Source organism: Podarcis vaucheri, assembly GCF_965113315.1.
Source record: "Podarcis vaucheri genome assembly, chromosome: 16".
Lineage (NCBI taxonomy): Eukaryota > Metazoa > Chordata > Lepidosauria > Squamata > Lacertidae > Podarcis > Podarcis vaucheri.
Genome location: NC_138754.1, coordinates 9,380,349 through 9,403,690, shown reverse-complemented (window position 1 = coordinate 9,403,690; position 23,342 = coordinate 9,380,349). Strand labels below are relative to the sequence as shown.

Here is a 23,342-nt window from a genome sequence, read left to right as displayed (position 1 = left end):
CCCTGCACATTTCTTCGTATTTATTAAGGGTGCTGAGAGTTGTCGGGGACTCATATTCCCCCTCACAGAGCTGATTTCCAGAGTGGTTTAACAATCGATCCCTCTTCACAGGGAACGGTGGGAATTGTAGCTCTGTGAGGGGAACGTACGCCTCCTCTGAAGAACTCTCAGCACCTTTAACGAACAACACTTCCCAGAATCCTTTGGGGGGAAGCCATGACTGTGATACCATAGTGCAGGCATAGGCAAACTCGGCCCTCCAGATGTTTTGGGACCATAGCTGTCAACTTTTCCCTTTTCTTGCGAGGAATCCTATTCGGAATAAGGGAATTTCCCTTAAAAAAAGGGAAACGTTGACAGCTATGTTTGGGACTACAACTCCCATCATCCCTGACCACTGGTCCTGTTAGCTAGGGATGATGGGAGTTGTAGTTCCAAAACATCTGGAGAGCCGAGTTTGCCTATGACTGCCATAGTGCTTTAAACAAGGGTGTGAATATGGCTTAACAGATGCAATTTCAAGTACAGTGATACCTCGGATTACATACGCTTCAGGTTACAGACTCCACTAAGCTAGAAATAGTGCTTCAGGTTAAGAACTTTGCTTCAGGTTAAGAACTTTGCTTCAGGATAAGAACAGAAATTGGGCTCTGGTGGCGCGGCGGCAGCAGGAGGCCCCATTAGCTAAAGAGGTGCTTCAGGTTAAGAACAGTTTTAGGTTAAGAACAGACCTCTGGAACGAATTAAGTACTTAACCCGAGGTACCACTGTACAGGACCCGGCCAAACAACTGTGGTGGTAATAATGGTCACATACACTATCCATTTAAAGCACTGAGTGCTGTAACCAGTCATGGCTTCCCCCACGGAATTATGGGAACTGTAGTTTGTTAAGGGTGCTGAGAGTTAGGAGGCCTCCTCTCTTTCCCCTTGCAGAGCTACAGTTCCCAGAGTGGTTTAAGGAACAGTCCCTTCTCCTCTGGGAATTATAGCTCCGTGAGGGGAAGTGGGGTCTTCTAACCACCCTTAACACATGTCGTCTCCCAGAATCCTTTGCGGGGGAAGCCATGACTGTTCAAAGCAGTATGATGCTGGTTCACATGCAGACTGCAGATGGGACCAATCTCTTTCTGCCCTGCCAGGGCTGTCGTTACCCGCTGTGCCAGCCGGACCAGGGCAGAGGAGGTGGCGGGCAGCATCCACAGTTGAGGGGACAGCTTGGCAGCTTTCTGCTCTCGATTCCATGCCGTTTGGCTCAAAGGAGAGGGTGGCACGCTTTTTGCGGTGGAGCTGGAGATTCCTGGGAGCTATAAATAATGCTCCGCAACCGCGCCTCTCCCCACCCCAGCCCAAAAGCCCCAGTTCCTTCCCCCTGCCCTTCCCCGGCCAATCCTATTGTGTTCAGGAAATTGGAGCTGAGTTGGCAAGGGGCACCCTTTGCGTGGGCGGCTGGGGAAGAGGGGAACTAACAGCTGTGAGCAGAGGCGGGCAGAGAATTCCCTTCCACCAGGGCTGGGCTCCGGTGGCGCCTTGCCAGCAGTGCCCCTGCAGGGATGCCAATCAGCTTGCCTTTATCCTTAGAAATCTGCATGTTGCAGTCGTAGTCTTCTTCTTTGAAATGGGCAACATTTTGTGCCGAAACCTTTTCCAGTTCCTCCCTCTCGCTGTTCTGCTCTGAGCCCCCATGGTCTCCCAACTGGGTATGCCTTTTTATTTTGTAGGGTGGGAGAAACAGAGTTTTTCTTTCTGGAGGGGGGCTGAATGCAGAGGAGCGGCTTCAAGCTGATTATTAATTGCATGCATATCCCACCTTTTCCCCCCCGTACAGAGCTCAAGGTGGCTTTCATGACTCTCCCCCTCCTCTGTTCATCCGCACAACAACCCGCTGAGGTAGGATAGGCCAAGAGGCCCTGACCTCAATGAGCTTCATGGCCGAGTGGCGATTTGAACCCTGGTCTTCCAGTTCGTCGTCCGACACCTAACCACTGCACCACACTGCCTGTTATTACATTTCTATCCCACTTTCCTCCAGGGACCTCCAGGCGGCATACATGGTTCTCTCTCCCTCTCCATTTTAAACTCACCACAACCCTGGAAGGTTGGATAGGTTGAGAGATTATGGCTACAGTGGTACCTCGGGTTAAGTACTTAATTCATTCCGGAGGTCCGTTCTTAACCTGAAACTGTTCTTAACCTGAAGACCATTTAGCTAATGGGGCCTCCTGCTGCCGCCGTGCTGCTGGAACCCAATTTCTGTTCTTATCCTGAAGCAAAGTTTCAAAGGTTTCTGTTCAAAACCTGAAGCACTATTTCTGGCTTAGCGGAGTGTGTAACCTGAAGCGTATGTAACCCGAGGTACCACTGTATTTTGTTGCCTTAGAACCGGACCCCTGGGGCGCCAGTCAATGTGGACAATGTCCAGGGAATTATGGGAATTGTAGTCCAGAAACATTTAAAGTAATCCAGGTGAAAATAGATTTCACGCAACCCCCCCCCCAAACCTCCATAGTTACATGTGAGTGGTTGTATTTTCATGAGGTTGCTATCTTCCTCTTGCTTGAGTGAAAGGTCTGAAACTAGACATAAAACAAAAACGGGGAGGGGGGAAAGGTTAAGCCTGTTTCCCTCACATCCTCAGACCCAAGGTGTGGAATAACGGCAAGGGGAGAGACTAGTTCTCCCCAACAGCCTTAGGCCCAAGAGATGGCGACCGTCCCAAGCTGACCTTGTGAGCTTTGTGGCTGAGTGTGGATATGACTGCGTCCCTTTTCCACCCTAGACTGACACTCTTGAACCACATGGTTCCAGTTACAGATAGGTAGCCGTGTTGGTCTGCCATAGTCAAAATAAAAAAATTCCTTCCAGTAGCACCTTAAAGACCAACTAAGTTAGTTCTTGGTATGAGCTTTCGTGTGCATGCACACCACATTGAGCCACATGAAATGGAAGTCCATCAACCTCACCAAGAAACTTGCACAGGTACAGACTTTTTATCTTCTTTCTTACTAAATGCAAGAACCTGGACATTATACCCAAGGGTCTTAGAATTAAGAACCCTCTACAATCCATGTATCCCACTGAATATGCAAGAAAACTATGCAACACTTTCTCTAAGAAGCTGCTCAAACATCTGATCAGCGTTCTCTACTCTAAAACAGGTATCTGAAGAAGTGTGCATGCACATGAAAGCTCATACCAAGAACTAACTTAGCTGGTCTTTAAGGTGCTACTGGAAGGAATTTTTTTATTTTGAACCACATGGTTAGAGTGCTGGGGTAGGACTTGGGAGACGCCAGTTTGAATCCCAGCACAGCTTCATGAGTAAGGCACTTGGCTTGAGTTGAATGGATGTGGCTAGACTCCCAGCTCCTATCAACCACAGCAGCCGTGGCCAATGGTCTGATTGCTCATGTTTACTTGATTTGATCCAGGTAGCGTTTAACAAAGAGAGTATCAATTTCCCCCCGGTTTCTTTCTTGTCTCTCATCTTCAAATACATAACACAGCAAGGCCAAACTATTAAGAGAGATCGCTCCATCCCAATTTCTGTGCTTCTTCCTTGCCTGTTCTCTGCCAGCAAGTCCAAATCTATTCCAGGCTAACATAATAAAAAAATGAAATCCTTCCTTGATTTCTCTGGCAGGAGGATTTTACCTCAGACCTTGCCATCCAGCATAGCTACCTGTATGACACCCCTGTTAAACAAGGGGATGGAGCAACATCAGGGCTTTCAGTGTTCGAAACTAGTCATGCGCCGGGTGCATTTTGCACCTGGCTTTCGACCACAAGTGAAGATTTCTGGGCGCCTAACATCTCTGCCATTTTGAGGTGAATGCCTGGGGATAATTGGATCTGGACTGCTTTCACCTACTAACACCCTGATCATGGAGAATTCTATCAGTTATATTTTATCTGCACAATTGGAATTAATTTCAGGAACCAAAATGCTTTTTCTGTGCAGCCTGATCACAAGCAGTCACCATTAAGAAAAAGGGGACGGAATAGGCCAATATATATGTGGACTGTCCCTGGGTCAAGCGACTTTTCTTCTTTAAGTTCTCAAAGCTCGTAACCTAGCTCAGGGTTAAAATTTGAACTAGCCAGATGCTTAGCTGAGAATCAATCACAGCCAGTCATTTATCTGAAAAATAAGGCTTTAGAGCTGTTTTGCCCCCAAATGGCAACTAGATGTTATGTTTTGGCGACTGCAACCTTGGTTTAAAGGAGCCATTTTGGCGCCTAACTTACATATCTGAGTTCCTGGATTAGAGCAGGGGTCAGCAAACTTTTTCAGCAGGGGGCCGGGCCACTGTCCCTCGGACCTTGTGGGGGTTGGACTATACAGCGGTACCTCGGGTGAAGTACTTAATTCGTTCCGCAGGTCCGTTCTTAACCTGAAACTGTACTTAACCTGAAGCACCACTTTAGCTAATGGGGCCTCCTGCTGCCGCCGCGCTGCCGGAGCATGATTTCTGTTCTCATCCTGAAGCAAAGTTCTTAACCTGAGGTACTATTTCTGGGTTAGCGGAGTCTGTAACCTGAAGCGTATGTAACCTGAGGTACCACTGTATTTTGAGAAAAGAAGAACGAATTCCTGTGCCCCACAAATAACCCAGAGATGCATTTTCAATAAAAGGACACATTCTACTCTCGTAAAAACATGCTGATTCCCAGACAGTCCACGGGCCAGATTTAGACGGCGATTGGGCCAGATCTGGCCCCCGGGCCTTAGTTTGCCTACCCATGGATTAGAGAAGAGGAGAAAGGCTGGAGATGTGGATAGGGGAGTTTCCCATAAAGCGGAATGTTGGAAGGTTCAGGGCTGGCGAAAGGAACTACTTCTCTGCATATGGTTAAAATTTGGAATTGGCTCTGAGAAGTGTGAAGGCAACCAACTTTGATGTCTTTAAAAGAGGATTGTACAAAATCATGGTGGGCATGGCTGTGTTCTGCCTTCACTGTTGGAAGCGCTAATGTGCACCTGAATACAAGTGGCTGGGAATGGCAGGTGGGGGGAGTTGCTGGTGCGCTCAGGCCATAGCTGTCACAGATTTGAAAATAAGGGGCCAGCAACCTCGGAAATAAGGGATCAGCAGCCAAAATAAGGGATTTTCAGAGCACAGGTATGTTCGACTTCTGAGCCCCTCCGAGCCAAAGGCAGAAAGTCCAGCCAGCAGCCAAACGAAGCCTCAAGCGGTGGTTCCCACAGCACAGCAACCCGGCGAAGGGGATGCAGCAAGGAAAACCTCCGTCAACTCTCCGCTGGGAAGCGCTGAGCAAAGGCGAGTCCCCAGGCAACGCGGCCGATTTGATCAGCACAAGGCATGCAAGCTCCACCCCCCAGTCGTTCTTAGGCTCCTTATTGGGTGAGCAACGCAGCCAAGCAACGCAGTTGGAGCCTGGCCGGCAGGGAGGGAGGTAGAGGAGCTGCTTCCTTTGAAACCCGGGAAATTTAAGGGACATCATCAATAAGGGACAACAGCGAGACATGGCACTGGGATAAGGGACTGTCCCGCCAAATAAGGGACGGTTGACAGCTATGGTTCAGGCCTTGCTTGCGGGCTCCCCCCCCCCCCCGGCGTGTTTGGCCAGCCACTGTGAGAACAGCAGGCTGGACTTGATTGATGGGCTGTTGCCCTGACCCAGCAGGCTGCTGTTATGTTCAGTGGGGATTGGCTATGTTCTGGATTGCAGCCTGTGGATTTTGGGAGGAAAGCAGTTTTGCGATGGGCAGGTGCGTGTGGGGGTAACCGCCGCCATTTGCTCTTTCCCCGAGCGATTTGCAAGTGGCTAATTTCAGGTCGCTTCGATCCATCCAGAGACACTAATTGGGTTTTGCGCTAGGCTGGGATGAGAAATATCTAAAGCCTCGAGAGGGTCAGGGCAGGAGTGTGTGCTCCTTGCGGATGGTACTAAGCATAATGAGGCTTTAATGCCTTTTTTGGTAAATGAAGGGGCTCTTTCCAACGGAGGGCTAACTCCTCCGTTCCTCAACGAGGGAGAGAGAAATCGATGGACAGTAATGGAGAGGATCAGAAGGAAATCGTTCTGAGAAATAGCTTTGGGTTCTCCGCTGCCTGGAGGGCCTCTCCTTTAAGCTCTCCTAAAAATTGCCAGCAGTCCTTTGCTCTGAGGGGCTCCTGTGCCTTTTTAACAGCTGCAAAAATCCAGCAGGGATGTTTCACCTCTCCCCATTGTCAGCCCTGTTGAATTTCTGCAGGCGGAAGGGAGATTACGCAGGTTCACCACCCCCTTTCTAAGATCCCCACTGTTAAGTTGTGGGTGAACGTATCAGACGACACAGCGATTCTTCAAACAGCTCTTGTTTGTTCACAGGCCAGGACAGAACTGAACTGAAGGGTTCAGCCAGCCTGCTTATATAGAGCTCCACTACAACGCAACAGTAACCACTTTCTGTAACTATCCAATCACCGAACGTCACTTTCAATCCCTTATTTGCATATGTGGACCTGAGTGAAAACTATCTACAGTATCCCCCCTGCTGGTCCAGGGTGAGAACTTCAGTACATAACACCCACCACTGCCCAGTGGGTTGGGAAACAGCTGAATAAGCAATAAAGAGGGATGGGGTGGGGTGCATTGTGAACCCCGCTTTCTTAGTCACACCCACTGCCAACATGAGGACCCTGCTGGGTTTTGCTCTGAGCAGATGAGGACCCCCATTTAGCAGAGCTATTCTGTACCTGGCTCTCAACTCTCTTCCGCTTTGACAGGGAGCTGCTTTTCGATGAATAAAAATAATAAACGATGTGCCCCTGAGCACATGCCGAGTGCAGCCCTCATAAATGCATCTCATGGCAAGGAGAGCAGCAGCAGCAGCAGCAGTGACATGCTGCTAGGTGCTTATTCTGCTTTTGCCTCCTGAAAAAGAATAAATCTGTATTTCTTTTTCTGTAAAATGAAAGAAGCCGGAGGGAGTAAGGGCAGGGAGGACGGCATACAACAGCCAATACAAGCACGGTGGAGAAATGGAAAGGACACAGTTATTACCCAAGTAATATCCTAAACTAATGAGTGTGTGTGCACAGGAAAGTGTACTGGGGCCACCGAGGAAGCAATTACCATTAAAAAACAAAAATCAGTGAGGGATGTGTGCTCAGTAAATGAGGGCATGAATGAAAATGGTGATTATTTTCGTTCCAAGCTTTATTTTGCCCTCCAGAAACAGCCGGCACTGCACCCCTTGCAAAAGCAACTGATGGAACAAAATGCTTGTTAAGAAATCGAAATGCCTTTGCACTTCTTTGTGGCTTATTCTTTCTTTTTTTTTTGGAGGGGGAGACAAGGAGACACGACTGGATCACTTTTATTTGACCTTAAAGCACCCAAGGATGGGGAAGCGTGTAAAGTCCCCCCCCCCTGCCCGCTGCTGTTTCAAAATCATTCAAAGTCATCTCCCCAGCTCAAGCTGTCCTTAGTTGCTGAGAAATGAAGTTGCAGTCCTCACCCAACTTACCCGGGAGTAAACCCCATTGAATTCAGTAGGACTCCCTTCTGAGTAGATGTGGTTAGGACTCTGGCGCAAGTTAATAAATAGTCCAGATGGGATGAAGGAAATAAACAACTATGTTTAGGGAAGTTTTTAATGTTTGATGTTTTGTCGTGTTTTTAATATTCTGTTGGGAGCTGCCTAGAGTGGCTGGGGAAACCCATCCAGATGGGCAGAGTATAAATAATAAATAATAATAATAATAATAATAATAATAATAATAATAATAATAATATGATCCATGGGGTCTCTTCCAATTCTACAGTTCTATGATTCTATGTTTAAAGTGGAGCCAGTGTGGTGTAGTGGTTAAGAGCTGTAGACTCGTAATCTGGTGAACTGGGTTCGCGTCTCCGCTCCTCCACATGCAGCTGCTGGGTGACCTTGGGCCAGTCACACTTCTCTGAAGTCTCTCAGCCCCACTCACCTCACAGAGTGTTTGTTGTGGGGGAGGAAGGGAAAGGAGAATGTTAGCTGCTTTGAGACTCCTTTGGGTAGTGATAAAGCGGGATATCAAATCCAAACTCTTCTTCTTTATATGTATGGTGCAGACTGCGGCCTCAGTTATGTGGATTTCAGTGAATGTACCATGAGTCGGACAAATATAGGTTGCAACCCTGTTATTATTGCTATTATCCATCACCCTAAAATACCCTGCTGCTTCACACCCCCTGGGAAAGGGAGAAGGGTTATTGTGTGTGTGTTGCTCTCAACTTTACAGCTAACCTCTCCCTTCCTTCTCGGTTTGACAGGGCTCCATGTTCTCACTGGCACTCAAATGCCTTATAAGCCTTTCCACCATCATCTTGCTGGGACTCATCATTGCCTATCACACCCGAGAAGTTCAGGTAATGCCCCTGCGGTCCTACGAGTTGATGTTACATTGATTTCTCTATTATTATTATTATTATTATTATTATTATTATTATTATTATTATGTATTACCAATTGCTTGAAGTTCCCCAGACGATGTTGAACTACAACTCCCATCACCCCTAGCTAGCAATGCCAGAGCTCAGGGATGATGGTAGTTGTAGTTCAACAACATCTGGGGACCCAAGGTTGAGAACCGCTGAAAGGTTTCAGCAGAACAGCAGTCTTCTCCGGCTGGCAGTGCCTGGTGGGATTTGTAGTCCAAAAACCCCCAGAGGGCACCCGTGCTGGCGATGACTTTTGTGTATTTATTTATTTATAATTTAACGCAGTTTATTTATATACTGTTTTTTAGCCTAAAGGGACCCCGAACGCAAGGAAAGGCATATTAAAACGAAATACACACACTGTAGGGTGTGATAAAAGTGGCATAAATCAGTCAGCAAAATCACATCAGCCGGGGCACCCGCAGAGAGCTTTCCCTAGCTAGAGAACAAATGGGTGCTGTCGCCAGCTCTTCTTAAGGACTAGAAACCCCGAATAGACTTTTGAAACGCCAAACCAGTCTATTAACATTTCTTCTTTATGCTTCGGTGAAGAGTTTCATTCGCGCTTCTATGTATGCCACCTTGGAATCCCTTTTTGAGGAACGGCAGCTGAAACATTTGAAGCTGCAGGGTAGCTAAGCTGTGGTCTTCTAGGGGTAAAGGTACCCCTGCCCGTATGGGCCAGTCGTGTCCGACTCTGGGGTTGTGCGCTCATCTCACTCTAGAGGCCAGGAGCCAGTGCTGTCCGCAGACACTTCCGGGTCACGTGGCCAGCGTGACGAAGCTGCTCTGGCGAGCCAGCACCAGCGCAGCGCACGGAAGCGCCGTTACCTTCCCGCTATAAAGCGGTACCTATTTATCTACTTGCACTTGGGGGTGCTTTCGAACCACTAGGTGGGCAGGAGCTGGGACCAAACGACGGGAGCTCACCCCGTTGCAGGGATTCGAACCACCGACCATACAATCGGCAAGTCCTAGGCGCTGAGGTTTTACCCACAGCGCCACCCACGTCCCTTCTAGGGGTAGTCTGTGAATATTGACCATATTGGTGAATATTCTGGTTTGACGGATGAGAGTTGGGGACAGCAACATTTGGAGGGCCACTGCCCACCCTTGCTTTAAATGAAGAGTTGTGTGGGTACAACTTGAAGTAACCCCAAGTCATAGAAGGAAGGGGACTGGAATGAGGCCTGACAACCCCCAACATGCACCAGCCTGGAGGGGAAATTATTACTTATTAAATTTATATTCCGCCCTATACTCGCAGGTCTCAGGGTGGGCAATAAGTGTGGAGAGAGGATTACGATTGTCTTTGGGGTTTAGGCATTGCTGTGCAGCTCCTCGTCTCAGCCCATTGACGCCATCCTGCCAGTAAAACGAGATCCCTCCCTGCCTCTCCCTCAAATTTTGGGGTTTCTTTAGAGCAGGGGTCAGCAACCTTTTTCAGCTGTGGGCCAGTCCACTGTCCCTCAGATCATGTGGCAAAGGTAAAGGTAAAGGGACCACTGACCATTAGGTCCAGTCTTGACCGACTCTGGGGTTGCAGAGCTCATCTCGCTTTACTGGCCGAGGGAGCCGGCGTACAGCATCCGGGTCATGTGGCCAGCATGACTAAGCCGCTTCTGGTGAACCAGAGCAGTGCACGGAAACGCCGTTTACCTTCCCGCCGGAGTGGTACCTATTTATCTACTTGCACTTTGAGGTGCTTTTGAACTGCTAGGTTGGCAGGAGCTGGGACCGAGCAACGGGAGCTCACCCCATCGTGGGGATTTGAACCTCTGACCTTCTGATCCACAAGCCACAGCGCCACCACAGCGCCACCCATGTCCCTGACCATGTGGTAGGCAGGACTACATTTTTTTGGGGGGGGGGCAAAATGAACAAATTCCTATGCCCCACAAATAACCCAGAGATACATTTTAAATAAAAGGACACATTCTACTCATGTAAAAACACGCTGATTCCTGGACCACCCGGGGGCCGGATTGAGAAGGCGATTGGGCCGCATCCGGCCCCCGGGACTTAGGTTGCCTAGCTCTGCTTTAGAGAGCTGATTTTCGCATCTGTGTGAAAATATATAAAGTAAAAAAAATATGTGTGGATGCGTTGGGAGAGGGAGCGTCCCCTTTCTCCCCTTCCCCAAAATGCTTTGTGATCAGTAGGAAATGTTCCATGCACCCAGATGGCTTGAGATCCCATCCTTTTTTGGGGGGGGGGTGTAGCCCAATGGGTGACAACTAGGCCTCCTCCTTGCCACTGTCTAGCTGTGGGTTGCCAAGGTTACCAGAGCAATTGACACGGCTTCCTGGCATTTTTGTTTTTGCTGATTGCATGTTCTCCTGCCCGCTTCCAGCAGGCTTGAATCGGGTGCTCACAATCAGGCTTTGGGTTTATTTGGGGTTTTTTTGGTGGGGCGGTGGTATGGGCGCTAAACTAAACCCACAACCTTTCATGCCAGGCTCATCTTTCCCATGAGGCATTTCCTCCTCCTGCTCTTTTTTAAAAAAAAGTTAGACCCCCACATTTGTGGATTAGGTCTGGCCTCTGAACATGTGCAGAGTGCCCTTCAAACGGTGCAGAAACCAAGTGGATGAGAGGCATGGAAGTGAGTGTCCAACTTCAGCGTGTGGCGATACCTGACGCTTTTATGTATATACGAAGATAATTGGGTGGAAGAGGGGATTTTATTATTAATTATTAGATTTCTTGCCTGCCCTTCACTGTTAGTGAGGCAACGCCACAGTTTCAGATGGGCTTGTTGACAGCACTGATCAGCGAGCCCCTCTTTGAAAGCAACATTCAGGAGCTCTCTTGAACCTTCACAATGCTCCTTTGGAAGTGTGCCTTTTATTTTATTTTATTTTTTTGCAGAAAACAGTCTCACAGGCCAAATTAGGAGCCGTGTTGGGCCTAGTAAGATCTGTAGGCCGGATGTTCCCTAACCCTTTCCTAGTCCAGCCACGACTCGACTCTGGCTCCTTTACACCCCCCCCCCAGCTGCCAATATTTAAAAGCAATGAAAGAGGAGCTGGAGAACAGTTCACACTGTTTTTCTTTCTTTCCGTATTCTGTTTGGCCTTGGCTTAGAAAACCTACCCCATTCCCCTCCGCAAACGAGTATACCCAGTGGTTCCCTCTGAAATCCACCATTGCCGGGGTCACCCTGACCCCATTGCTCATCTCCTCCTACCCCACAGATTTTATTAGCTCTGCAGCGTGCCAGGAAAGTGATGGGAGAAGGAATTACTCCTTCAGCTGTGTGTGTTTTCCTTGCTTGTTAAGCGGGAACCGCTGCCAGATGGCTGGCTTGAGAGCAGTACATGTGAAAAGGATCTAGGAGTCTTGGTTGACCACAAACTTGACATGAGCCAACAGTGTGACGCGGCAGCTAAAAAAGCCAATGCAATTCTGGGCTGCATCAACAGGAGTATAGCATCTAGATCAAGGGAAGTAATAGTGCCACTGTATTCTGCTCTGGTCAGACCTCACCTGGAGTACTGTGTCCAGTTCTGGGCACCACAGTTCAAGAAGGACACTGACAAACTGGAACGTGTCCAGAGGAGGGCAACCAAAATGGTCAAAGGCCTGGAAACGATGCCTTATGAGGAACGGCTAAGGGAGCTGGGCATGTTTAGCCTGGAGAAGAGGAGGTTAAGGGATGATATGATAGCCATGTTCAAATATATAAAAGGATGTCACATAGAGGAGGGAGAAAGGTTGTTTTCTGCTGCTCCAGAGAAGCGGACACGGAGCAATGGATCCAAACTACAAGAAAGAAGATTCCACCTAAACATTAGGAAGAACTTCCTGACAGTAAGAGCTGTTTGACAGTGGAATTTGCTGCCAAGGAGTGTGGTGGAGTCTCCTACTTTGGAGGTCTTTAAGCAGAGGCTTGACAACCATTTGTCAGGAGTGCTCTGATGGTGTTTCCTGCTTGGCAGGGGGTTGGACTTGATGGCCCTTGTGGTCTCTTCCAACTCTAGGATTCTATGATTCTATGGAACTGATTCTCGGTCTGAAGCATTCATGGGGGTCTTTGGGTCCAGGCTGGGTGTTTGTTGGGTGCAGGCAACTGGCCTTTTTGGAGTCACACTCCCCATCGCAACCCCTATCTCACAGAGACTTCCCCTATTGCAAATCACAATTATTTCTGTGCATTTCAATGTTATTTTGTTGATTTATAGCAGGAATAGGCAAACTCCAGCCCTCCAGATGTTTGGGACTACAGTTCCCATCATCCTTGACCACTGGTCCTGTTAGCTAGGGATGATGGGAGTTGTAGTCCCAAAACAGCTGGAGGGCCAAGTTTGCCTATGCCTCTCTTATAGCATTTATACCCTTTAGCCAAAATGGCACTACAAAAGGGGTGATGTTTTGCCCCTGCACCTCCAGATATCAAGCACAAAGTTGGGGGTGATCTCCAGAACCCCCCACCCCCATCCCTTTCCCCAGCTCTAGGCTTGGGGCCGGGGAGGTAGTTTTGGGGGACTGATCCTGCAATGGAACTGCAAGTGGATCCCAAGCAACTGGGGAAATTGGCTGCATTATGATGTCATGGTAAACTGTGGTTTGTCATTTTGGGGTTGAACCTAGCTTCTGCTGGGCTTGTGCATGCACCACCCCCTTTTCACCTCCATTTTTGAACAGTTTAATCACAGTTTAGGGTGTGGGTGCAATCTTAACTATGGTTTGTTTGAAACAAGCTGACTTTGTAAACTGTGGTTTGAAGTTGGCTTGTTTCAGACAAACCACAGGGTGTTTTTTTTTTTTTTTTGCTTCGGGTGACAACACACACTGTAGTTAATCAAAACTGGAAGAAGAAACCTTGAAGCTTTTCCTGGTCAGGCCAGCAGTGAGGTGGCGAAGAGTAAGGGCCCAGGGTGGAAATTGGGCTTGCTCTCATTTTGATAAAACCATGGTTTGTTGTGATGTCCAAAGGCAACCGCCTTTCTTACAGCTCCAAGGCTGGAAGGAGAGGGAGGGCTCATCATGCCCTCCAACAGAGTTGTGGCCTGCTGTTTCTGTACTTACACAACTGCTTTGTGGCAGGTAGGCATTCAGCAAAGGTAGCAACTCAGAGCGCTGCTGCTCTATACCAAGAGAAGCTTCAGATTTTGAGTTTCTGCCCGTCAGACACTAAAAATAAATTGTGTTTGAGAGATTTGTTTGTGATGAGCCTGCACACTTGCCTACGTCTTTCGGGCTTCTCGGAGTTAATGATATTTTGTCCGCTGAACTCCTTTTTGCTGTTGTCATTGCTGAGTTTTCTGTGTGCTTGTCTTGCTGATTGCTTTATTTTTAGAATGCATTTTTACATAAGCCAACGAATCTGGGAAAGGTAGCATATAACGTTTTAAATAAATTAAGCACACCCACCCAACCCAAATTTGTATATCTAGTAAAAGCTCCCTTGATAAATAAATAGATCCAAATTTGCATGTGCCCATTGGCATACATTATTTTACTTCTCTTGGGGCTCTCGCTTCTGAAATTTCAACTTTTGGCCCATGTTATTTTTAAAACACCTATCTTGAGGTCTAGAACCATCCTAAAGAAAGAAAGAAAGAAAGAAAGAAAGAAAGAAAGAAATTGGATATTTCCGGATGTGGAGTTACTCATCTGGTATAAAGCCTGCATTTTGCAATTATGGGGTCTCCAGAACCATCAAATAATAATAATAATAATAATAATAATAATAATAATAATAATACCCCGCCCATCAAACATTAAAAGCTTCCCTAAACATCTCTAAGATGTGGGATTTCATCCTAATTGGGACCAGCCCACCCATAAGGCAGAGGGAGGCAACTGGAAGCAGGATCCGCAGGGACAACAGATTCTGATGCCTATCTTTCTTCTCCTCCTCGTTCCTGCCGTAGATCTTCCCTCGCCCCCTTCTTTCCTGGTGCCATTTTGGAGTCTGTCTTGGGATGGCGCTGGGTTCTCCCGTTGGTGGTTTCCCGTCTCGATCCTCCCAGCATTCCTCTGCTTCCAACCATGACAGTGGCTGTGTTCTGCTTGCATGGCCGGAGGCAGCAATGATTCTGAATGAATACCAGTTGCTCTTGTGCCCTTCTAAATCTGTTTTTCCAATAAGGGCATCCTGGCTGCCTCTCCTGTTTCAGTGCCGCCACCAGCTCTCCCTCAGGGCTCGTCTGACGCCTGTTAACGGATTGCAGCTCCCTTTAGAGGGACGTGTTCTGTTTGGGAGTGCGCTGTCCGTATCAATTTGGAGCGAGTCTGCTCCCGTGTCGGTGGAGGGAGGGAATTGGGGGCACATTTGTCCGTTGTCAGGCAGCTGTCAGCGGTCCTAAGACCTAATGGAGAAGTGGAAGGCTGTAGGGGTGGGAGCGAGTTAACCCTCGACGCCATGGACTGGCTGGATGCAGAGGAGAGGTGGGATGCTCCAGTTGGGGAACCCCCAAAGGAAGAAGACTTAGAGCTTGGGGATGGGTGGTGGGACTGTTAAGTTGTGGGCGAACATATCAGACGACACAGCGATTCTTCAAACAGCTCTTGTTTATTCACAGGCCAGAACAGAACTGAACTGAGGAGCTCAGTCAGCCTGCTTATATAGAGCTCCAGAACAACGTAACTGTAGCAACTTTCTAAAACTATCCAATCACTGAACGTCACGTTCGATCCTTCATTTGCATACAAACTATCCAATCACTGAACGTCACTTTCGATCCTTCATTTGCATAACTATCTACAGTATCCCCCTGCTGGCCCAGGGTGAGAACTTCAGTACATAACAGGGACGACGATAGGTGGTCAGAGGGAGAAGACAGGGAGGAGGTGTTGCCCGAAGCTGAAGCGGTAACAGGGTTTAGTGAGCAGGGAGGCCAAGAGGCGGATATGAGTCTGGCTGGTGAAGAAACATGGGTGTCTCCTCCCTCGCCCCGTCTCCCAGGAACAGGGGAGGTGTGAAGTGGGAGGAGCAAAGGCAGGTGTGCCGGCATAGTCTCAGATTGCTTGTGAAGGACCGGGGAAGGAGTAGATTGAGGCAGCTGTGGGAAGGGGGGAGCGGATCTTCAGCCTCCACAACTGCATCGTAGGGGCAAGACCTACCGAGAAAAATTGCTGTGCTCATTAGGCCAGGCCGTCCTCAGCTGACCTTGTTTCTTCTAATAAAGAGTTGTCTTCACTTACTCCATGCGGTTTATTGCTGGCTCGCTTCTGACACTTAGGGTGGTCTTTCTCTCTCTCTCTCTACAGTGGTACCTTGGTTTCCAAACAGCTTAGTTCTCGAACAACTTGGAACCCGAACGCAGCAAACCCAGAAGTGACAGTTCTGGTTTGCGAACTTTTTTTTTGGACGCTAAACCTGCCCCGTTTTTAGTATTCTGCTTCCGATTAGCGCGTTCCTCTTCCTGTTTGAGTGTTCCATTTCTGATTTGAGTCCCCCGTTTCCGATTAGATATTTGGAGCTTATATTTGGTGCTTTTGTTTTTGCGGCTTTTTTGGTTAATTTGTTTTTGGGACTGTGTAGAACCCAGTTCAGCTACTGATTGATTGATTGTGTGAGTGAAGAAATGGATAAAAGCTGCAAAGCCAAGAGAACCATTAACAGAGCAGCAACAGAGGTAGTAAAATTCATGTTAAATTTCTGTTTTAGGGGTTGTTTTTAAAGTCTGGAACGGATTAATCCATTTTGCATTATTTTCTATGGGAAAGCGCGCCTTGGTTTTGGAAAGTTTGGTTTTGGAACAGACCTCCAGAACGGATTAAGTTTGAGAAGCAAGGTACCACTGTATATACCATAGATCTGTGTACAGAAAGTCTCAGTGGGGCAGTCCCCTGTCCCCTCGGCTTAAAGGATCTGGAAATCAGGGGTGGGGAGCCTCCACCCTGGGGCCAAATATGGACATTGAGACCTCCTTGTCTGACCCTCAGGACTCTCCCTGCATTAGTTGCTCCGCCCACTTTTTGCCTCTGGCTCCGCCCACCACTGTCATATGCCTCTAGGCCCCCGGAAGGCCGCCCAAGAGGGAATGCAGCCCTCATTCTCAAAAGGGTATGTCATGCAATCGTAGCATGGGGACAGCTTTGTTTAGCACTGCTGTGAATGGGGCTGCCTTGATTATTGAATGAGCTGTCAGGGCGACTCATAAAACCATGTTCCTTTGATGGACCCCCGTGGGCGATTTACCTGCAGGGATGGGAAGTCGGCTGTGCTCTAGGCGTGGGTGGTGAGGTATAAGAAACAGCAGTTTTGGAATAACACATACCAAAATACATAAAATCTGTCAAAAGAGCAAACCCTAATATATTGTGAAGGAGATAAATGATTAGTTTTAACATTAACGAAAGTGATAAAAATCCTAACACTGTCCGGCAAAGTAATATACAGTGGTACCTCGGGTTAAGAACTTAATTCGTTCTGGAGGTCTGTTCTTAACCTGAAACTGTTCTTAACCTGAAGCACCACTTTAGCTAATGGGGCCTCCTGCTGCTGCCGTGCCGCCGGAGCACGATTTCTGTTCTCATCCTGAAGCAAAGTTCTTAACCCGAGGTAATATTTCTCGGTTAGCAGAGTCTGTAACCTGAAGCGTATGTAACTTGAGGTACCACTGTATACCGTATTTTTCTGTGTATAAGACAAGGTTTCCCCCCTAAAAAAATAATGTAAACAATTAGGGGGCATCTCATACTCTGGGCCATCTCCTCCCATTTTCTTAAATCCGAGTCTCCAAAAATAAGGGGGCATCTTATACATGGGGGCATCTTATAGATGGAAAAATATGGTATAGAATCATAGAGTTGGAAGAGACCACAAGGGCCATCGAGTCCAACCCCCTGCCAAGCAGGAAACACCATCAGAGCACTCCTGACATATGGTTGTCAAGCCTCTGCTTAAAGACCTCCAAAGTAGGAGACTCCACCACACTCCTTGGCAGCAAATTCCACTGTCGAACAGCTCTTACTGTCAGGAAGTTCTTCCTAATGTTTAGGTGGAATCTTCTTTCTTGTAGTTTGGATCCATTGCTCCGTGTCCGCTTCTCTGGAGCAGCAGAAAACAACCTTTCTCCCTCCTCTATGTGACATCCTTTTATATATTTGAACATGGCTATCATATCACCCCTTAACCTCCTCTTCTCCAGGCTATATATTGCTTGTCCTCTGATTACTTTCAAGTTAGGTCAGTTTTCCTTGAAGTTGTGTAGGAGACTTTAAATCCCTGGAACAGCTCAATCAGTAAGAGCATGGGACTCTTAATTTCAGGGTCAGGGGTTCGAGCCCGACGTTGGACAAAAAAGATTCCTGCATGGCCTGGGGTTAGACTAGATGACCCTCGTGGCCCCTTCCAACTCTACGATTCTGCGAGTGGTTCAGAGGGTGTACGACACAGCTGCATCTAGGAGCCTATGATCCAGCCTGAAGCTGGGATGGCTTGCACGCTATTGCACAGATGGCCTCCTGCTGCTGCTGTGACAATACACAGCCGCTCCCAGCTGCCCTTTCACCCTGAGTACACAGAGAGAAATCGGCTTCGTGTAACTAAGCATGAACCCGGCAGCTGCGGAGGGTGCTAATCCCACCTCCTCGCCCTGTGCAAAACATCTGCTTTCTTCCGCTCTGCTAGGCTCAGCTTCTCTTCCCGGTTTTTCTCAGGCCCCCCGTAACCCAAGACACGGCGTTTTTGATACTGGCGGGAGCCAGGAAAAAAGGAGGAGAATTTGCCTTGTTGGCAATTTCCTCCTCCTTTTAAGAAAAAAGATGCCCGGAGATTGCGGCGCAGAATGCTCTGCTGCAAATGCAGGGATGCATTTCAGAAGAGGAGTCCAGAACAGGGGGCAGCAAACATTTTCAGCAGGGGGCCGGTCCACTGCCCCTCAGACTGTGTGGAGGGCCGGACTACATTTTGAAAAAAATATATATAAATGAATGAATTCCTATGCCCCACAAATAACCCAGAGATGCATTTTAAATAAAAGGACACATTCTACTCATGTAAAAACATGCTGATTCCCAGACCGTCCACGGGCCGGATTTAGAAGGCGATTGGGCCGGATCCGGCCCCCGGGCCTTAGTTTGCCTACCCATGGCCCAGAAGGATCAGGTCAAAGTTTGACCATCAAAGGCCTATCTTGTGCAGTATCCTGTTCTCCCAATGGCCACCTTGATGCCACAAGCAGGACCCGGGTTCAGGAGCTGCTCACCCCATCCGTGTTTCCCAGCAGCTGGGATTCAGAAACATTACTGCCTCTGACTGTGGAGGGAGAACGTAGGGAGATCCTAGCCATTGTGGCTAGCAGGTATTAATAGCCTTCTCTGCGTATTTGCCTAGTTAGTTCCCTTTTAAAGCCGTCCAAGTTGGTGGCCATCCCTGCCTCTTGTGGCGGGGAGTTCCATAGTTCAACTATGCCTTGTGTGAAGAAGGACTTCCTTTGATCTGTCCTGAATCTTCCAACGTTCATTGGATGTCCCCATGTTCTAGTTACGGGTAGGTAGCCGTGTTGGTCTGCTGTAGTCGAAAAAAAATAAAAAAAATTCCTTCTAGTAGCTCATACCAATAACAAACTTAAAGGTAAAGGTAAAGGGACCCCTGACCATTAGGTCCAGTCGTGACCGACTCTGGGGTTGTGGTGCTCATCTCGCTTTATTGGCCGAGGGAGCCGGCGTACAGCTTCCGGGTTATGTGGCCAGCATGACTAAGCCGCTTCTGGCGAACCAGAGCAGCGCATGGAAATGCCGTTTACCTTCCTGCCGGAGTGGTACCTATTTATCTACAAGCACTTTGTGCTTTCGAACTGCTAGGTTGGCAGGAGCAGGAACCAAGCAATGGGAGCTCACCCCGTTGCGGGGATTCAAACCGCCAACCTTCTGATCGGCAAGTCCTAGGCTCCGTGGTTTAACCCACAGCGCCACCCGCATCCCGCCTTAGAGACCAGCTACGTTTGTTATTGGTACCGTATGAGCTGTATCTGAAGAAGTGCGCATGCACACGAAAGCTCATACCAATAACAAACTTAATTGGTCTCTAAGGTGCTACTGGAAGGAATTTTCCCATGTTCTAGGGTTATGAGAGAGGGAGAAAACCCACCCCCTTTCTCGACGCCATGCATATTAGCATAAATTGCTTTTGTGTCATCTCTCTCTCAGATTTTCTATCTAAAACTAGTAGATTCCAAGTGCTGCAATCTTTCCTCCTAGGGGAGCTGTTTCACGCCCTTGATCATTTTGTTGTCCTTTTTCTGAGCTATGTAATAGCCATCTAATTGTTGTCACCTGCCCTGGGACATCATCAACAACATCAATATCATCAACAAGAACGACAACGGACAAGATCCAAGTGCAACAGCAACTCTCCCTTCAATTCCCAGCTGCTGGTATTCAGAGGCATGCTGAGGGAGAACATAGTCTCTTCTTCCATAAACTCATGTCATCTTCTCCAAAGCTATCCAACTGGTTCGCCATTATTTATCTTGCAGGGGTGAATTCTAGAGTGAATTCTGAATGGAGCCTTCCCATTCAGAGGCAGTCTACCTCTGAATAGTGGATGCTGGGAGAAGAACTGCAGGCAGTCACAGAACATACAAAGATAAGAAGAGCCCTTCTAGATGAGGCCGGGGGTGAAACTCTAATGCAAAATGCCTGTCTTTCCACCGAAAGAACAGAAAAGAGCAGAGGAACGTAAAGTTGTTGGGGGGAGATAATCTATTCATTTGTTGTTGTTGTTCATAAATGAACATGTTTGAAACCCTTTCTTCTTTTCTCAGCACTGTTCCATCTTGGTTGTTATATCACCTGTCACTGGTGTGCTGCTGCTGTAGGTTAGAAAACATTTTTTCCCCCTGAACCCAGGAATCATTTGGAATTATGCATAGCCACAAATGAAAAGGCATAACTCAATGCTGGCTGGCAAATTCATATGCATAGCCACAAATGAAAAGGCATAACTCAATGCTGGCTGGCAAATTCTTTAACCGTCTTAATGGAATAAAAAGGAATACAGTGGTACCTCAGGTTACATACGCTTCAGGTTACAGACTCCGCTAACACAGAAATAGTGCTTCAGGTTAAGAACTTTGCTTCAGGATGAGAACAGAAATCGTGCTCTGGCAGTGCGGCGGCAGCAGGAGACCCCATTAGCTAAAGTGGTGCTTCAGGTTAAGAACAGTTTCAGGTTAAGTACGGACTTCTGGAATGAATTAAGTACTTAACCTGAGGTACCACTGTACAAGGAAAATACACAGCAAAACCAACAAGGCATTAAACAGGAGGATCCTGACGTGCCTTCCCATAATTGTACCAGAAGAGACTTAACCTGTTGAATTTCTGCCTGCTATACAGCACAAGAGCCCTGTTTCCCCCCATGCCAACCAAAGCCTAGGTTGCCATCCTGTACCTGCTTACCTGGGAGTAGGCCCCATTAAGAGACTTCTGAGTAGACATGCCATACCTTTGTAACACAAGTTTTTTAAAACAGTGCCTGGTTGTTAGCTCCCGCACAGAAAGAGGCATGCCTGAGCCTCTTTGTAAAGTTTTCGGATTTGCTTTTTGGTGAGCGAGGGGGATTTTTAAATTAAAAAACCATTCTACTACCTTTATTGTATAGTAGTATTTTCAGAAAGTAACTTCTATTTCTATGGGTTCCAAGCTGTTTTTGGACTATAACTCCCATCATCCCTAGCTAGCAAGACCAGTGGTCAGGGATGATGGGAATTGTAGTCCGAAAAACAGCTGGAGACCCAAGTTTGGGAAACACTGGGTTAGACGCTTGGAAGTCGGAAGACCTTCTCGCTGATCTGGCGTAGATCACTTGAGCTTCTGTCTGCTGTAGATAATGTGTGAACACTGATTATACATATTTTTTTATGTCTTTATACGGCCATTGCATCAATGCTCTGTGCTATCCAAAAAGGAACCTGCTTTGTAGACTGGTCCAGGCTTTGGTGGATGGTGTGGAGGTTGCCGAAATGCAGGTGGAATTTCTCCCCAGGGGCTCCTCCCTGCTTGGCTCCAGGTGATGCAGATGTTATTGATGTGTCTCAGGTAAAGGTCAGGCCTCTGGGGGAGACGAGGCAAGAGAGCTTTGTTCCGAATCAGACACGTGATTGAATTCTGGCACTCTGCAAAAGCACCCATGGCGTTGCGATGCTGCTCGTGTTCCCCAACCTGAAATTATTGCGGGTTGGCATAGAAAGTTGGTGGAGGAAATATGGGAAGGCCGGGAGGGGGGAATGAATGGTTGTGTAATTACAAGTTTGCAACAAAATGTTGCTGCGTTCTGTTCAGCAGCTCTGTTCCTCCTCTCCCTGGTTTTCCACTCTTGACACACACACACACCCCGGCATTTAGCATTCTGTGCTCGTTTGATTTCTCCCCCCCTGCAAACGGGTTTTCCCACCTCCAGATCTTTTTATTGTTACAGAATGGGTATAGCTCAGTGGTAGAGGATCTGCCTTTCATGTTGAAGGCTCCGGGTTCAATCCCAGGGACGTCTGGGAATGTCCCCTGCCTGAAATGATGAGGAGCCTCTGCCTGTCAGTATAGACAATACTAAGTTAGGTGGGCCAAGGAAGTGGAAGATTGGCAACAGAAGGTAATGGAATACGCAGAAATAGCTAAATTAACGGGGGAAATCCGACAACAGGGCGATGAAACATTTCAAAAAGAATGGAAGAAAATTATGCTGTACATAGGAAAGATATGCGTGAAATAGAGAAACCAGTAGAATTGAAACAAACCTCATAATGTGCCATACAAATAACTTGATTGGAAAAATAACAACAATAAGTACAATGCAATTAAAGTAACCAATAGTAGTTGCAAATGATATATGGATAGACAATAAGAATTGTATATATAGGATTTATTCATCTACAGACATTTTATGGACAAATGTGGAAGCAGAATAACTATATGTTGTTGTTTAGTCGTTTAGTCGTGTCTGACTCTTCGTGACTGCATGGACCAGAGCACGCCAGGCACTCCTGTCTTCCACTGCCTCCCACAGTTTGGTTAGACTCATGTTTGTAGCTTTGAGAACACTGTCCAACCATCTCATCCTCTGTCGTCCCCTTCTTCTTGTGCCCTCCATCTTTCCTAACATCAGGGTCTTTTCCAGGGAGTCTTCTCTTCTCATGAGGTGGCCAAAGTATTGGAGCCTCAGCTTCACGATCTGTGCTTTGTTCACGATTACGGACCTTTGTTGGCAAGGTGATGTCTCTTCTTTTTAAGATGCTGTCTAGGTTTGCCATTGCCTTTCTCCCAAGGAGCAGGCGTCTTTTAATTTCGTGACTGCTGTCACCATCTGCAGTGATCATGGAGCCCAAGAAAGTAAAATCTCTCACTGCCTCCAACTATATATAAAATGAATAAAGACAATGCAAAAAATTTAGAGGCGATATAAAGAAGTCAGAAGAAGGAAGGAGGGAAGTCTTCTCTTAGGAGCAAGTCCAAATGTAAAATGTAATAGAATATGTATATGTAATATGAAATTTGTAAAACTAATAAAGATTATATGGGGGGGGGAAGCTAGGTGGGCCCAGGGGTCTGCGGAAATTATAAGGCAGTTTCCTATGTGTGAACTGTGCTACCTTTTAAGATGTGTTAGTTTGCACTAGGGAAGTTTCTGGTGACAGATGTCCACTGCGAGAAGCAATTTCATCTTGTCTTCTTTGCCAACTTCTGTGAATCCTGCTCAGACAGTTACTTTTATCTGTCTTCAAGGGCTGGGTTAGGAAGCTGTGTGTTTCCAGACTCTGGGCTTTGCACAAAGCCAAGGATTAGCTTTGGAAAGGTGGCGGGTCATTAAAAGTCTGCAAGCTTGCCTAACCTCATCTATGCTTGCTGGTCCTCTCCAAACTCCAGAAGTGGTGTTGCTGTTGCTGCTGCTGTTGATTAAATTTGTATACCCACAGGTCTCAGGGCAGTTCACAACGTAAAATCACAATACAGTGGTAC

The 23,342-nt window shown here is 47.5% G+C and overlaps 2 protein-coding genes across 2 annotated transcripts in view; one reads left to right on the top strand and one right to left on the bottom strand.

The window, feature by feature from the left end:
- Window positions 1-23,342, top strand: part of KCNN3 (potassium calcium-activated channel subfamily N member 3) — a 99,896-nt gene that overhangs the window by 11,261 nt on the left and 65,293 nt on the right. Inside the window, exon 2 of the mRNA XM_082202183.1 lies at window positions 8,262-8,357. Coding sequence (XP_082058309.1) covers window positions 8,262-8,357 — 96 coding nt within the window. The remainder of the gene's footprint in view (window positions 1-8,261; window positions 8,358-23,342) is intronic.
- Window positions 1-23,342, bottom strand: part of ZBTB7B (zinc finger and BTB domain containing 7B) — a 330,604-nt gene that overhangs the window by 255,697 nt on the left and 51,565 nt on the right. The gene's annotated exons all lie outside the window — the stretch shown is intronic.